Source organism: Sciurus vulgaris (genome assembly GCF_902686455.1).
Source record: "Sciurus vulgaris genome assembly, chromosome: 5".
NCBI classification, from domain to species: Eukaryota; Metazoa; Chordata; class Mammalia; order Rodentia; family Sciuridae; genus Sciurus; species Sciurus vulgaris.
Genome location: NC_136465.1, coordinates 142,015,449 through 142,031,969, shown reverse-complemented (window position 1 = coordinate 142,031,969; position 16,521 = coordinate 142,015,449). Strand labels below are relative to the sequence as shown.

Sequence of the window (16,521 nt, the reverse complement as noted above, 5' to 3'; positions counted from 1 at the left end):
TCCTCATTTTCAATACAAATGATTTGAGAGGAGAGATCAGGCCTAGATTTACAATGGCATCACATAAAGGATCACAGTTCATAATCTCTTGGGAACCTAAAAATTGTAAAATATGACAGATATACTTTTGTATGTTTCATAGATCACCAAATTGTGCCTCACTCACAGTAGAGTTAGTATAAGCTGGAGGACTTGGTCATAGATAGTTCTGGGACAACCTCAGCTATCTGGTAACTTCCTTGCCAAAGGACCAAGTTTTCCATCTCTCCATTTTGAGATCTATTTTGAAAGCCTCATGACTACTATCCAAAAGGTCTTTAAATGGTCCTGATATCATCAAATTGGTGACTGGATTTCAATATAAAAGAGGAGGGAGGCACAAACATTTAGACCATAACAATAAAAAATAGAGTGTCATTCATTTTTTCATAAATATGCTCTGGTATATTTAAAAGATTGAGAATGATGACACCTTTAAAACAATGTGAAGAGTATTAAATTTATGGGGGAAATGTTCTTAGTATTTTAAGTGAAAAATCAGGTTATATACAATCTTGATGAATTCAGAAGCAACTCTTGGATACCTGCCTCACAGGCTCCGCACAAAACTGCCTGATCTGGGAACTAGCAGGCACCTCGGAGTCATGTTTGCTTTCTGACTTTTTGTCCTCTGAACTGCCAAGAGCAGCTAGCAGCCCAAGTAATGTGCAATTGTAAGCACATTACCTGGTACCTTCCTCCATAATCTCTTCACCGTCAAATGTGGGCACAACTTCTGTCACTCCTGCATCCAACAGTCTTGGCAGATTTACTAGACAGGTTTCCTTGCCTGTTTGGCATTACCAGTGCCAAGAGGGACACTTCAGAAAGAACACCCAGCTGGGAAGGGTGACTGAAATCGCTGAACTATCCCACAGCACTATCAACAAGAATGAGGCAGGCACCAATGTGCTTGTGCAAGAAACACCATCAGATTCTGACCCTTTTTTGTGAAGTAGACCTAGAGGTGTGTTATGCCCTGTGTACTCAGTCCCCTGACCACCAGGGTCACCACATGAGACCTCCAGAGCAAGCTGCCTCTCATCACAAGAAAAGGCTTAGCAGTTTCATGAATCCTGAAGAGGCAAGTTGCATATGTTCAAAAAGTAGTAGCTGGTCAAGATAGAAAAAAATTTAGGAATGAGAAAGAGGGTAGAAACCCAGATGTAGATGTTATGCTATGGGTTTGCGTGGCTGAACCAGCTTTCAAGGCATGAGGAGACAGTTTTCTCAAGGCTACCTGGTGAAGAAGATGTTCCTCAGAAACTCAATGCAAACATAACAGCATCTTCAGACTGCATTCCCACACTCAAAGGGCTACTAAAGGAGGTGGCAGAGAAGAGTGTGATGTCAGAAGTGAAACTGCTGATGGGTATCAGGAGGATCAGTGACAGAATGAAGCTTGGAAGCATCAGCTCTTTATTCATTGCACTGAAGTAAGGAAGGATGCCACCTTCCTACACAGGATTCACTCTGGAGAAATCATACAGGAAATTGAAGATGTCCTTCTGGATCTCAGTACAATACATCCTAATCTACTTTTTTTCTGAGAATAAACAATGTATGACATTTGTGAAGAATATGCAAATTAGTTCATCCAAATCCAAAGAAATTTATAGTTTATCTAGTTGCTCTGGGTTCTGAAGAATTTGATTCCTGCCAGCATTACTGGGAAATTGAAATAGTCCATTCACAAGCCTGAATGGACCATGACGATTTGTAAAGACTTCCTTTCCAGGACAGGAAAGCAAATTCCGTCAGGACAGAACAGATGCTGGACAGTTCAATCAGAATGGTGATTATATTTTCCGAGGCATTATTCCCAACTTTATTTTACTGAAGGAAAAATCTGGAGAGTAGTTGATATTAATCTGGACTATGAGTCAGGAGAGACTTTGTTTTACAATTTGAATACTTGTCTCACATCCATTTTTCATTGATAAATTCTCCTAAAATTTACACCTTATTTCTGTATTAGATGTAATTCTAATCCTTTTATAATATGTTGCAGTAACATTATTAGTGGTGAATTGAATCATTTTCCATTTTCTTCCTATACCAGGGATAGTAGGTAAAATAGTATACAACTAGCTGTGAATCCAGCACTAAATTTAAAAAAGTCCTATTAACTTTAAAAGATATCTAAATTGTAGAGTGTACTTTTTCATTTGCTTTCTTTCACTCCAAAAAATTAACACCATACATATTGTAGCATGAATTAATAATTCATTCTTTTTTGATTGTTGAGTAGAAGTAGATTATTGAGATACACTATAATTAGTTTATTCATTCACCCCATGATGGACATATGGTCATAAATTATCTCTCCCCAGGAGATGTAGTTTGCTTTTTGACCCATCTTCTTCCATTTTAATCACTGGTATGCACTGGAATCAATTTGGTCAGTTGACTCGAGTTTGCTAAAACTCTGCCAAAGGGGCAACATATTAGTATCTGTCAGCATTGGCATTGCATATGCTTTGTCTCAGTATTCCACTTTGAAGAAATTGTCATAAAGAGATGATAATCCAAAATTATTTGTGTTGCAGTACAGATTATGAGAACACAAAACGGCCCCTCCTTAAAGGACTGGTTAAATGAGTTATGATGCATTCAATCTGGAATAAAATTAAGATTTAAAGTGGAATGAATATTAATATATGCTGAGCTGCCACAATAACCAAGATCACACAAAAAGTAAACAAAACAAAAAATTAGATTATAAAAGTATGTAGTGACTGAATTAATATTTATCTTTGAAAATCAGTAAATAAAACACACTAGAAATAAATACCATGAAGTGTTAACAATGACTGTCTCTTGGTAGGGAGTTATAAATGACTTTAATTTCTTGCTTGTGTAGTTCTATACTATACAAAGTTTCTACAGCATATGAACTATTTGTACTTAAAATCACTTCTTAAAAGTTTATTTTTTTGAATTCCCTTTCTCCCAGATATAATTCACTTGGGAAAAAAAAAAAAAAAAAGATGCCTTGGCTTATTGTGTTCAATCAAGACCAATAGTAGGCTTATAAGTTATATAAAGAGGTGTCAGAACCCCTCACAATTGCAATTTATAACTCTAAATTTAAATTTCTCTGAAAGGATATCATAGACACAAAGAATTCTGTAAGCCAACTAAAGAGATGACTCACAAATTATATCTTAGAGCTCAAATTATTTTTCTCTGAGTATCAGACTTACATATTCATCTGTTACTGAACATCTCTTGAAGATCAGAACTCAAATGACATTTCCAAAAACAATTTCATTATCATTATCTCATGCATTTTGCTGTCACCAAACTGGACCTCCTTTCATCTCTTACCCAAAACCAACCATCACCAAATTCAATTCAATTTACTCCCTGATTGCATTTTTGACATCTCCTTCCTGCCAAACTCTAATAGTCTACTTTTAAATCTAATCCATTTATAAAGAAGTATTAGCTATGAAGTATTAATGTCTCAAATATTATGAGACATATTTAAACTAGAAATTGATTTGAAGTTCATCTGTTCTGTATTTGTATGGCTGCATCTCAATGTTCTTATTAGCTGTAATAATTTTAATTCAACCAACTGAATAGTTAGTTTGGTCCTTTGTTACTGACTTGATTCTTTTTTTCAGTAGTTACTCGAAAAGTTGATATGACTCCTAGGACAATGACACTATATATCTATTGATTTCAAAATAATTGATAAAATGATTGATTCATTTTCCTGAGGAAGATCTATATTCAGCAGAAACTGATCATACAACCCTTGCAAACTTTTATGTACAATGTTAATTTCAAAACTGCTGAATCAATACCCCAGCACTCTGGGGTTCTTCATGAGATTTCATGTCATCATAATCCAATCAGTGAAAAAAAAGAAGACTGAACCTAAGAAAATTCTGTTTGAATCTTACCCCAAATAAACAGAGATAATCCAGTCACATTGAATAGTGCCACACTAATTAGAAATGACATCTCCCCAAAATTTTGCTCAGGCATTTCCTGTCATAGGGCACTCTGGCTGTGTAACAAGGACAGAACAGGGAAGAGCTGCCTTAAGGGAATTTTTTCTGGACAACTACAGGAGAGAGATTTCTTCCTGGTGGCTTGGCTACCTGCCACATGGACCCTGTGGAAATGCTGTTTCTTGTGGTCTCATTTTTTTCTCTAAGTTATTTGTACAAATTAATATGCACTACCTTATGGAAGTTATATGCTTTAAGAACCCATTGGAAATACAAATCAATTATAAAAATTACTGGTGAAATTAAAGGTTAATTGCCCAGTTTTTTAAAATTAGAGTCATTCTTCAATTTTATGGTTTCACAACTAATTATTCCGCTTTTATATAACAGAATAATTAGTTGTGAAACCATAAAACTGAACAAAGTGTTTTTCGTTCCCTTTAGAAAATTAAGTATGTAGCATAGTCATTTTAATACACTTAAAGCACGTAATATAAATAACTTCTAGAAATTTCATAATTGGCAAAGATTTTTGAAGGCTGTGTTCAATATTACACCTATAGTCCTTATGCTTCCCTGCTGAGTCCCCACCAAACCAGAACCAAAGGATGTGCCACTTACTGTCAGGCACAATGGGGCATTGAATCCTCTTTGTCAAGTGATTTAAGAACACAATCATTGAGGGTCCCTATGTCTCTTACACATCCTTTAAGAGATAGCATGCTAGAACTATTTCTTAATGTGCCTTTCTCCTCGGACTTCATCTGTAAGTGGTATTTAAAAAAAAAAAAAAAAACAAACGAACAACCCTTTACTTTATAACTTGGGTAGGCAAGTAGTTAGATATTCAAGGGTATTGCCCTGTCCAAAATTTTTCCTCATCTACATCTAAATCCAAACACTAGAGAATACTTGCAATTTGAGACTGTATTTTTCTTCAATCTAATACCATTTTCACATCGATTCACTATAACACATGAGATTGGTCACAAAGCAAGGACCATTTCAATTCAGTTTTTCTACAGCTGTAGTCTAGTTATTATCCTTTAAAGCAAATTATAAATGGCATGTATCTCTTTGCAGCATGACATCTGAGTCACACAGCTGAGCATGGAAATATACATGTGGGCTGTAAGAAGTAGACTTGGGGTTTTGGAGCTATTAAGATGGTTTCGTAGCCAGGCCTCAACTCCTCTTCTGCATCCCATCCTTCCCTCTCAGGCATTACTGACCCATGAGGCAAGGTGAAACCACCACAAACGAATGGAAAACAAAACACCACTTTATCAGCATGAAAACACCCAAATACTCTCTAGTGCAACTCTTTCTGGTAAAATACAGATTGGAGAATGGAGCTTGGACCCACACATCTCAGTGAACCTTCTCTTTTCCTTGAACCTAAGGCATCTGTTTTGGCCGAAGAAGGTAGAATGTAAAACAAGAGCACTTGCTACATCTGCCCCCAAATAGGCAACCCCTATCCAAGACATGGCTACAGAAAGAGAAGATGGTGCATCTCGTGGCTACTTACCAAAGAGACACTGCCAGTACCTCTAATAAAGCCATTATGTTAATACAGTGCCCAAGTGCTGACCAATCACATGAGCAGGTCTGCCTGCCATAGGGATACCAGGGCAGTCAAGAAGCAGGTGTGCAGAAGCTATCAGGTGAGAGAAGACTAGAAATTTTTAGTCCCAAAGCATTACTTTCATTTTCAACTTTTGAATTCAATGTTTCCCTTTTGTTTTTAATTATAAGTAATGCCATCCTATTGATGACTTGGTTGTTAGATGTATCCTGGCAGGGCACAGTTGAAGGAGACTCTATAGTAAGGCTGATTTTATTTCTTGAATACAATAGTGGTATCACAGTATGTGCACCAAGCTTTCCCCTTCAGTGCTGAAAGAAAGCACTGCATGGCACTATACAGCCAAAGGCATTAGCCACTGCATTAGCATAGTTTAAAATGGTAATGAAGTAATGAAGCTAATTGCCTAAAAGAAGGTTTTTAAGTCCATTGTGATTAAAAATTGAAGAGTCCATTTGTCTTCTTCCTGGTTTGAGGACAAAGAGTATTTCACGTGGCATAGTTATCACGGAACCAAGGGGAATATTTCCTCTCCAAGTCCTCAGCTTATTTCTGGAAGAAAATGTCAGTAGTCAGGTTGATATTACCAGTGATACCATCAGACACCTTCCTTAATGGCTGGAATCCTCTCTTTAAGTCATTCAACCTAAAAGAGATATTCACTGCTTCTTTATACCTGTCAATATTTTTTTTCTGTCCATTAAATGGCATGTTTTCATCAGAAGTGACGATTGAAGAGAGAGAAATACTGAAATAAATTACTCTGGAATTTTATCCTTCTTGGATTTTTCCTGAATTTATTTGAGTTTTGATGATCTCACTCTAGTAGTGAGTGTCATTTAATTTAACTTAATTTTATTTTGCAAAGACTGATATTGAAATTCATATCCTAAACTCTTTAGTTTGTAGGAACTCTAATACTGTGATTTTAAACATGTTTTCCACAGTTACAAAACATGTGAAAATACACATGAAATACAATTTGGCAGCTATAGCCCTGAATAAAATTTAGAGGTGCTGCCATTTTTTTAGATGAAATAATTCTCCAGTTGATCTGGAATAATTTCTACAAAACATCCTAAAATAATTTTTTGGCAATTCAAGCTGTATTTCTATTTTATTCTAGTCACAACAAGTATAGTATGCATTCACATCAGGGCTCTTGACTTTGTAGACATAGACTTCATCCTGCTGAATGCAACTAAATTTAAACCATAAATGACTCACAAATTCATTTTAGATACCTCCCCTGGCCTAAAATCAGCTTTCAGAAAGCCTGCAGTGTTTTTACTGTATTAGGTTATATATATCATGGCATAGTATTGTGAATGTGGTCCAACTGCGCAGGTGCCATATAATTATAAAGAAATATGAGCAGTACAATCTTTATTTTTAATGTTGTAAAATTATGAATTTTAAGGTCAGATACACAGAATAAATTTTCTTTATTCAACTTGTCAAGAAATCCATTTAAAAATTATAGGTAGGTATAGATATTAATTTTAATTATTATATATTTCTTATATTAAAACAAGACATTCTTATTTTATAATAAAAACCACACATATAACAAGCCATAAGGCATTTTATAATGTACTAAGATTTGGACTATATCTTTTTCCCATGTGGCCTTTTTTTCTCATTCTTTGTTAATTCTAAATATATATGGCTTTCTATTTCTTTCCCCCTTGAGATGATTTGGACTAATATCATTATCACTTTTCACAAAGTTGTTGAAAGATTTATTTACATTTTCCAATCACTGATATAAAAGGGTTCATCTGATCCTGTCTAATTTTATTGATGTTTTAGTTAACAGTCTATCCATAATGAGAATCTACAAAATCTCTGGAGGATCCTATGTTCAAAAGAGATGCTCTTATCCATTAAAGCATACCTGTTGCTTTGTACATTCATAAAATTTGAGGGATAGGGTTTAATGTTTTTTTAATATATTAAATACTTTTTAGATATATGTAAATCTTCATGCTTCAAAAGTCTTACTTTCAGTTTCCAAAACCATGATTAAATTCATAAATGCCTTCATCTCTTTAAAAATTTTTCTTGCTTTCCCGTCTCTCTTTTGTTTTTTGTTTGGTTTGGTTTGATTTGGTTCAGTTCTAGGAATTGAACCTAAAGGCATTTTACCACTAAGTCACAGCCCCAGCCCTTTTTATTGTTTATTTTGAGACAGGGTCTCACTAAGTTGCTTAGGCTCCCACTAAGTTGCTGAGGTTGGCCTTGAATTAACGATCCTCCTACCTCAGCCTCCCAAGTTGCTGGGATTACAGGCAACCACTGTGCCCAACTGCTTTTCCATATCTTAAAAAATATTTTCTGCTTTTTTAAAAATCAAGCTATTGAAGCATAATTTATATACTGTAATATTTCCCCCTTTTGGTGACTGTTCTAAGGAATTTAATAGACATGTACAATGATGAAGCTATCACCATTATCAAGATATAGAACACTTTAAACATCCTGCAAAATGTTGTCATGCTATTTCTACCTTTAGATTATGGCAACCTTTGATCTACTTTTAATCCTTATAGTTTTGCCCTTCCCAGAGTGTCATATAAATGAAATTATTATAGAATCTGCTTCTTTTACTCAGCAGCATGCATCTGAGATTTGTCTATTTTGCTATATCCATGAGCTTCCTGTTCCTCTTTATTGCCAAATACTATTCCATTGCACATACCTGCCTTCGTTAGCTATTCATTCACAGCTGAAGGCTATTTGGATTGTTTCCAGTTTGAGCCAATTATGAATAAAGCTTCTACTGGCATCTTATTTTGTATGAATATAACTTTTGTATTTATTTCAGATGAGTAGCTAGGAGTAGATGAATGAATCTTATAGAAAATGTACATTAATCTCCATAGAAAATTGTTTTCTCAAGTAACTGTACCACTTCGTATTTTTGCCAGCAGTGTGTGAGAGTTCCATTTGTTCAAAATTCTTGCCTACACTAGATATTATCAGTATTGTTTTGAAATCCAACACATTCTAATAAATGTGTAGGTGAACCCGATTGTAGTTACAATTTGAATTTCTCTAGTGACTATCTTCTTATATTTGCCACCTATGTCTTCCTTGATGATGTACCTGTTCAATACTTTACCCAGTTTTTCATATGACTCTTTTCCTATTATTAACTTTTGAGTTCTTCATGGATTCCGGATACCAAATACTTATCAGGCATTTTGCAAACACTTTCTCCTACTCCATTTATCTTTTCATTTTCTTAACACTGTTTTCTAAGAGTTAGTTTCTGCTTTTGTTTAAAACTATGATTTTTGTCTGTCCTCAGATTCTAAGTCCCTCATATTAACAAATCTGCACTAATTTCTAATGAACAAAATTATAACTTCCAGAATTAGAGGGATTAGAAGAAAAGAAACTAAAAATAGCATAGTTCTATATAAAATTTACTTGAAAAATACAGCAATCAAGGATTCTTTGGGCTGAAAGTAGCAGAAAATCCAATTTCGCTGGCTTCAGCAAACAGGACTACTTTTCTTCATTACAAGAGGAGAGACAGGCAACTATTTGTACAGATACAGGAAACCCAGGTAATCAGAACTGATGAATATACACTTGTATGTCCTTCCCCTGGAAGTTGGAGGTTGCAGCCAGAGCTGATTATATGTACACTCAGGACAAGAAGTAGCAGATGGGGGCAGGACAACACTCGCTCCAAGACAACAGTACTTTCTCAGAGGCTTCTCACCTAATTCCAGTTGAATGATCATTAGCCAGAACTGGGACATGTGACCAGTGAGAGAACATGTGACCAGTTGAAGAGAGTGGATTGAAAATACGGATTGTGTAAGTAGGTGAGTCTACCTAGTGTCTGCCTTACATAGAAAATTTTAAATAACATCAAAATACAAAGGGCAATAAAAGTATTCTACTAACATAGAAGAACATTCAAAATCTAGTTTTAAAGTCAAAGAAAAACTTGATGCCTACTGAGCATCTACCTCTAAAGGTATCATTTCAGTGGCCTCTCAGCTATGCATGTAGTAGTAATAACAGAAATACAGCTATTATAACTATTATAATAAGAGTGTAAAAAGAATATAGGTTACAGTTCATGAGGCCATGTGCTTTATCCTCTTTGACTCTTTATAGACAGTTTTTTTACATAATAGAAAACTTAGGTTATGCAGATAGTAGGTTGTTTAAAGATTCATAGAAAAGGGATCTAGGATGAGACACTCATGATATGGGTGTGTCATCCCTTTCCTGCCTCTCTGTTCCAATCAGAATTTTCAAGATCAAGAACTATACACTTAAAAAATCATTTTGTGACATTGTCTGGCTTTTGTATACTGAAACTCCAAAAGCAAAAAATCCCCTCATACTAGAATTCTAGCTAAACTCTATCTAAAAAGGAATGCTATCGTAAACTTGGTAAATGAATTGAAGTCAAAGTGAAGGTTAGACTTCATTTGTACTCGTTCCTTATTCAATGATAAATTTTATCCAAAAAATGTAGTCCATTTGCTTCTTAATATAAAGAAAAGTAAAATGTAAGTTAGTCACCTAAAGATTTTCAAATAACCTTTACACAGTGAAAATTAATGTTCTTTGGAAGTTTTAGAAACAGCCTTTTTTTCTTTCAGAATTTAGGCCGGGCGCCTAACCACATAGACTAGAATAATTCTGAAATGAATGTCGACTGAACAAGTGAATAAATGAACTTTCTGTATCAGCTCACTAAAACCCCATTGCCTTCATTTTTATCTTTGTAAAATTTCATTAGCTTTCAATAAATTCTAAATATAGAAAATGTGATTGAATTTGTGAAATTTATCCAAAGTTGGGAAATTACCACTGCTGAAATGTCAGGTAAAAACACTGTACTAGAGTTTGTGACAATGACTGAACAGGTACTAGGAATTAAACCCAGGGGAATTATACTGAGAAATGCTGTGGTGAAGTTTATCAGACATTTGGGACTCCAAGCCCCACTTCCCGTAAGACTCATACAACCATTTCCTCTTTTCCCTTGAAGAACTATATCCGGATATATGGTAAAATATCTTAGCTTTTCATAACGACTTTCTTCACAATTTTACAAATACTTTCATAACTGTCCTTTAAAAGAACAGGCAAGAATCCATTTTGCCCCTTAGAAAATGAGAGAATAAGAAGGAGTTCATAAGGTGACACAGCTAATGGAAACAGAATTAACATCCCAGGCTTTGACCTGACTCTGGAACCAAACTACATCCTCTTTGTCTCACTTTTAAAGATGAAGGAATCAGAATATATTGTATTTTATAGGAAAAAAAAAGATGGATAATAATACTGGGTTTATTACACTTAATTGTGGGATGTTATCATGAAGGGCGATTAAAGTGCTATTTCCCTTTTCAACTGAAGTGATGAATTTGTTGGTTTCAGAATGGTGGCCTTGTGTACCAGCAGCCACTGTACATATATGTATATGTTACTTGATATATTTTTATGTATTTTATTATATATGATAAAGGTTCACAGGTAATTTTATTCAAAATATAAAGAAATGTTTGTTTTATTTGCCTGTCTTCATGCATGCTACCAAAATACTAGTGGCCCGATGCTGTCCTTGTATAACATACACTCTTGTATAGAGAGTATCTGAATGATAAACTGGGAAAAGTAAATCAGTTCATAGATATAAAATAGTTAGCATTTCATTTGATCCAAGTCCTCATTAAATGCACACCAAAATCATAATTTTCTCCTACAATTACTGAACATTTATGAGAATCCTTACTCAGTGCTATACAAGTATGTTTTTGTGGCTTACTAATCATTGCATATTAGAAGAAAAGATAAAGCTCTATTCCTTCTATCAGGGTTTCTCAACCTCAGCACTACAGACAGATGAATACATTGTTTTTTGCTGGGGCAGGGGGCTTCCCTGTGCACTGTAGAAGAGCAGCATCCCTGGCCCTTACATACTAGCTAGTCGTAACACCATCTTCTTCCCATAGGTAACAAACAAAAATGTCTCCAGACATTGTCACATGTCTCCTGGAGGTCAAAATTGCCCCTAGTTGAAAACTATAGTCTTTGATCAATTCATTGTAAACAATGTTTGTGGAATACTAGTCCTGGGAGATTCTTCACTAAAAATCCCAGAGTCAGATAAGATGAAAAACATTTAAAAACAATAACAACAATAAAAATAATAACCATTTTTGTTAGCTTACTACATGTGACAAAGTGTTCCATTCTTATTCGATCCTCATAGAAGACTGAGTTATTATTGTAAGGCACATTTTTCATATAAGGAAATTGAGCCCCAGAGAAGTCAAGGGCTTAAACTGATCACCATCATACAACTAGAAAGTGAAACACCAGGGTTTGTTTCCAAGCCACCTGCAGAGACTGTGCAGTTATCAAGTCAGTATTGTCCCTTGCATATCCAGCTTTTCAACTGAACACTCAAATTAGGATGTTAAGGATAATTGTTCTTAATTTGTGATATTTATTAGGTATTTATCTCAAGCACTTACAAAATTACCTTTTGTCTTAATCAGTTGATGACATCCTCTTAATTATTTGCTAAATGATTGTCTTCATAAACATTTTTGGATGTAAGCAAAGTAGTCACTTTCCCTGAAGAAGTTAATCAAAATAACCTCAGATGAGTTCAGATGGCCAGGAACTGAGGAAATAGAGATTCACTTTGCTTGAGGGAAGCAGAGAACATTTGAGAGAGAAATAATGTTTGAATTGGACCTTTAATCATCCTGTTAATTTTGAATAACTAAGTGTCTGCCAGGTGGAAGGGCATTTTAATCAGAGTAAACAGGCTGTACAAAGGACAATTGTAAGAGTTTGACATGCTTGAGGAATGGTGGGAGCCAAGGACAGGAGGTAGGAAAATAAGACTAGAGAGAAGGTTGGGGTCTGCATTATTGTCTCTGCCTGACTCCCACAGGGATTTGACTCTGGGTCTTTGACACTAAAGGCAGCAGACAGTCAAGAGCACAGTAGTGACATGGTCAGGTAGGTACCTGACAATGAAGCTAATGTAGATGGTGTTTGGTGGTGGGAGCCCCCATAGACACTAAGGCAGTACTTTCAACAAGAGATAGTGGGGTAAGGTGAGCAAGGGGGGTCAGGTATGAGAGAGGTCATTAATAAGTAGGATAAAATCCTCCTCTAATGTGGGCTGTTAGAGCAAATAAGTAGAATTTTTTTTTGTCGACAAGTTAGTTCCATGAGACAAAATAATGCACTTTCAAGGAACTAATATGGAAATGATTTGGCAGTTATTCTGATAGAAGAATTTTCAGTAATATACTACAGATTCTACAGATGATTTTCTGGAAGCAGTTCTCATTCCCATTTGGATTTCCCATAGAAATGGACCACTTAAATTGTTTGGTAGAGGTTCAGCACTACAAGGTATATTCTGAATTGTATTCCTCCATTTTTGGTCCAGACCATTGTCTCCATTTCCATCTAACCATGTCACCTGGGAATGATGAGTCAGCATTTGTGGAGATTTAACCAGATGTATTTGAGAATTGGTGAGCCAGTCAAAAATTTTGAGAAGACATTGACCCTAAATACTCAATAAAATGATTATTATATGAATGAATCAATCAAATTTGGGGTCCACTTTTGATTTAAGCATTTAAAATAAGATTGAAGGAAAAAATACCCCTTCAAGCCTTCAATAAGAATTTTCCTATTTCATTCTTTACTGCAAGAGCAAATGGATCATGCCCCAAACTACTCTAGTATAATACCAAATGGACTTTTACTTCTATGTATTATGCAATAGATTTTTATGACTTTATTATTTAAATTCAAAATTATCGTACAGTCCAACATATTTAACCATACTATTTTTTCCAAGTGTCTTCCTCAAACTATATCTTTATATCATTCTCCATACTTCAGTTTATTTTAAATGAAACATTTTATTTTACCACTGATAGAGATTTTATAATCTCACCCCTGTATGTTTAGAAGGGAAATATTTTTAACTACCACATTTCAATAATTTCTGTAGTTATGGCTAAAGCCATAAATATCATTCTTACCCACTAAACTGATAATCTTTATCCACTTTTCAGATGGGCAGTATAGTAAAACAGGGCCTCATAGTTTCCCAATTGTACTGTAAGGATCAAACTTGGGTCTGTAAATCCAGAAAAACCTATGTGCTTTCTATGACATCCTTCTTGATACATATTTTACCCCCACCTTTCTATTTCAGCTGTATTTTCACATGAATCTGTAGCTGATAATGTTGTCCCTTGTTACTAGTTTTAAGGATCTCTTATCTATGTTGAAATGCCACTGTTATCTCTATGCCTAAAGGACTCATTGATGTTCTTACTTTCTCATACTAAAACAAAATAGATTTACAAGGTAGATGAATTAATAAATATTCAAATTATAATTGTATATAATTAACAGCAACATATCTTCCAACACATTGGGGACACTGCTATCTTAGCTCTGTGGAATATCAGTTTAGAAAACTATTCACAAAATATTGTAAGACCCAAGAAACAATGATACGCATAACCTCTGTCACTTATTTTAGAGCTAGATCTATATATAATGGTAAAAATCTTTACTTACAATGTTTTTATAAAACCAAATATAAACCTTTTTCCTTTGATAAACATGGACAAATTCAAAACTTCTGAAAAAATGTCATTGTCTTTCTTGCCCCAACACCCTCCCCACTACAAAATAGGAGGTACATTTGGTCCAAATCATCAGGATAATTGATTCAGGCCAATTTCACTTGTAGAGAACTTCAGTCCTAGAATGAAAATCGAATGTCCTATCTGCTATGAAAAGAATCAATAGTCTTAATATTCTTACACACTCTTTTTTTTTTATGTGAACATTTTAGGTATATCAATACATGCATGAAACGATAACTGTTAACGGCTGTCCCGAATTCCGTGCAAGGGCTACAGCAAAGGTAAGACTTGAGTAACTTTAAAAATATACTCGACCACAGTGATCTAGTAATTGATTGTGCGCGTGTGTGTTTCAGGTATTCTCGTGTGTACACTGTAAGAGAATTTAGACATCAGTGGCAGCCCAGAGTCTAGAACCAGTACTACTTCCCAGGTAAAAATCCTAATGGAAAATTGAACGTTTCTGCTGCTTCTGTAGCTTAAGAAAGGAGAATGATTTCATTAAACTCACTGAATGTCCATTTGGCACAAGCAAATCTCCTGGCTCATTGTATAAAATACTACATGGTTTTCTGCTCCAGAAAAAAACCTACACCCTACTCAGTGTTTGAAGATTTATTTGCACAGGTCTAAAGACCTGAAAGAAATTAGATATGACAGTAACTCACCTGCACCCACTGATGTAGGCTCTTCTTTGTATTCAGCTGAGCAATGGGTAACTTGCCAAAAGAATGTGGCATTTACCTAACAGGAAGACCTGTCATGTTTTGTGGTAGTGACTACTTTGCTCTTTAAAAATCCAAATCCAGACATTACAGAGACCCTAGGAATGAAAATGATACAGCAATAGGATCATGAAATTTTTCTGGAATCTCTAACATTAAGAAACAATAGCTTTAATCTAAAATCACTGATGCAGTTCACATTTCACAAATATAGAAATGTTATAATAGAACATGATCTGCTTTTTGAAGACATTTATCTTTCTAATAATGTACAAGCACTAAGAACCAGTGAAAATAACCAGAATTTGCCATTTAGTTCTTTTTTGTTACATCACCTGTTATTTGGTTTCTCTCCCGATTTTTTAGTTTTCATTTTGTAACTGAACACTGTAGATTTGTACATTTTTTTAACCCAGGATAAAAATGGGTATTATTACCATTACATCATGCTTTGCTTGTACTGAAGTGGAACACGCACAGAAAAATGATCCCTACATGGTTTAATTAAGGGGAAAGTGAATTATGTAGTGTTTTACCATTCTCATTTCTTATTCATGTAGAACAGCAGGAGAGCAGCATAATGTTGCAATAGCACAATATTTTCTGGTTGTTTCTGGGCTGTCTGCATTGCATCCATGTCAGCCATTAAAACCTATGCATGACGACAAGGTTTGCATGAGCAAATGCATGTAGCTAAAAACAAGCCATTATTTCCATATCATTCACTATCTTTCACTAAATGCAGGCAGTAGCATAATGCTAAATTGATGTGATAATGCTGTGTGTGGAAAAAGAATGTACAGTAGTTGGGAATCAATATTTTCACAGGGTTGAGTAAATCACTTTATAGTAAGTATCTAATCAACTGTGGTTAAGTCAGGCTAATGGAAGTGGAAAAAAAGAAGCAGGCAGAGAATCTTTCCTTGATTGAAACTACTCAAATGCTGTTACTTTATTCCTATGTGGGGTGGGAACTAATGGTAAGTTGTTTTCTTGAACTTCTTTAAGGAAATTAATATATGAATTTTAAAATAAGAATTTGTCTATATTAAATGATATTTTGTACATCTAGGTATAAATTCATGAAACTATTCATTTTGCCTATATTACCATAGTAGTTGAAATATTAATGTAAGGGAAAAAATCTTCTGCCAGATATGGGATCTTCCATAATAATATGGAATATTGGTATGAATAATAATAATAATCTGAGTCCACTATTTCATTTTAGTTTGTATTTTCTTTTAGGTATCCTCAATTTAAAAAAATTCAGTTTACTAAACCTGTGATCTAGCAATAGCAAATTATATATATATTCCTGAGAGTATGCATGTATAAATGCTCTTAAGTTTTTTGAATATTTATAAATATTTATGTGCAAGCATCAAGTTAGAGTGTGTCTAAAAAATGCAAGACATAATCGTTCATTAAGGTGTTCATAGTCAACATATGTACATAATACTTATAATACTAGGTAGAATATGTACCAAAACTATTTGGAGCCCAGGAATAGGAGTATTTACATAAGT

The 16,521-nt window shown here is 34.7% G+C and overlaps 1 protein-coding gene across 2 annotated transcripts in view; it reads left to right on the top strand.

Moving 5' to 3' along the window:
• Nucleotides 1-16,521, top strand: part of LIN7A (lin-7 homolog A, crumbs cell polarity complex component) — a 140,892-nt gene that overhangs the window by 77,933 nt on the left and 46,438 nt on the right. Inside the window, exons 2-3 of one of the 2 annotated variants that reach the window (XM_079141186.1) lie at nucleotides 14,477-14,548; nucleotides 14,624-14,700. Coding sequence is in view for 1 of the 2 variants with exons in the window: in XM_079141185.1 (XP_078997311.1) it covers nucleotides 14,477-14,548 (72 nt within the window). In the remaining variant the exon portion in view is untranslated. The remainder of the gene's footprint in view (nucleotides 1-14,476; nucleotides 14,549-14,623; nucleotides 14,701-16,521) is intronic. The other variant, XM_079141185.1, reaches the window with a different exon arrangement.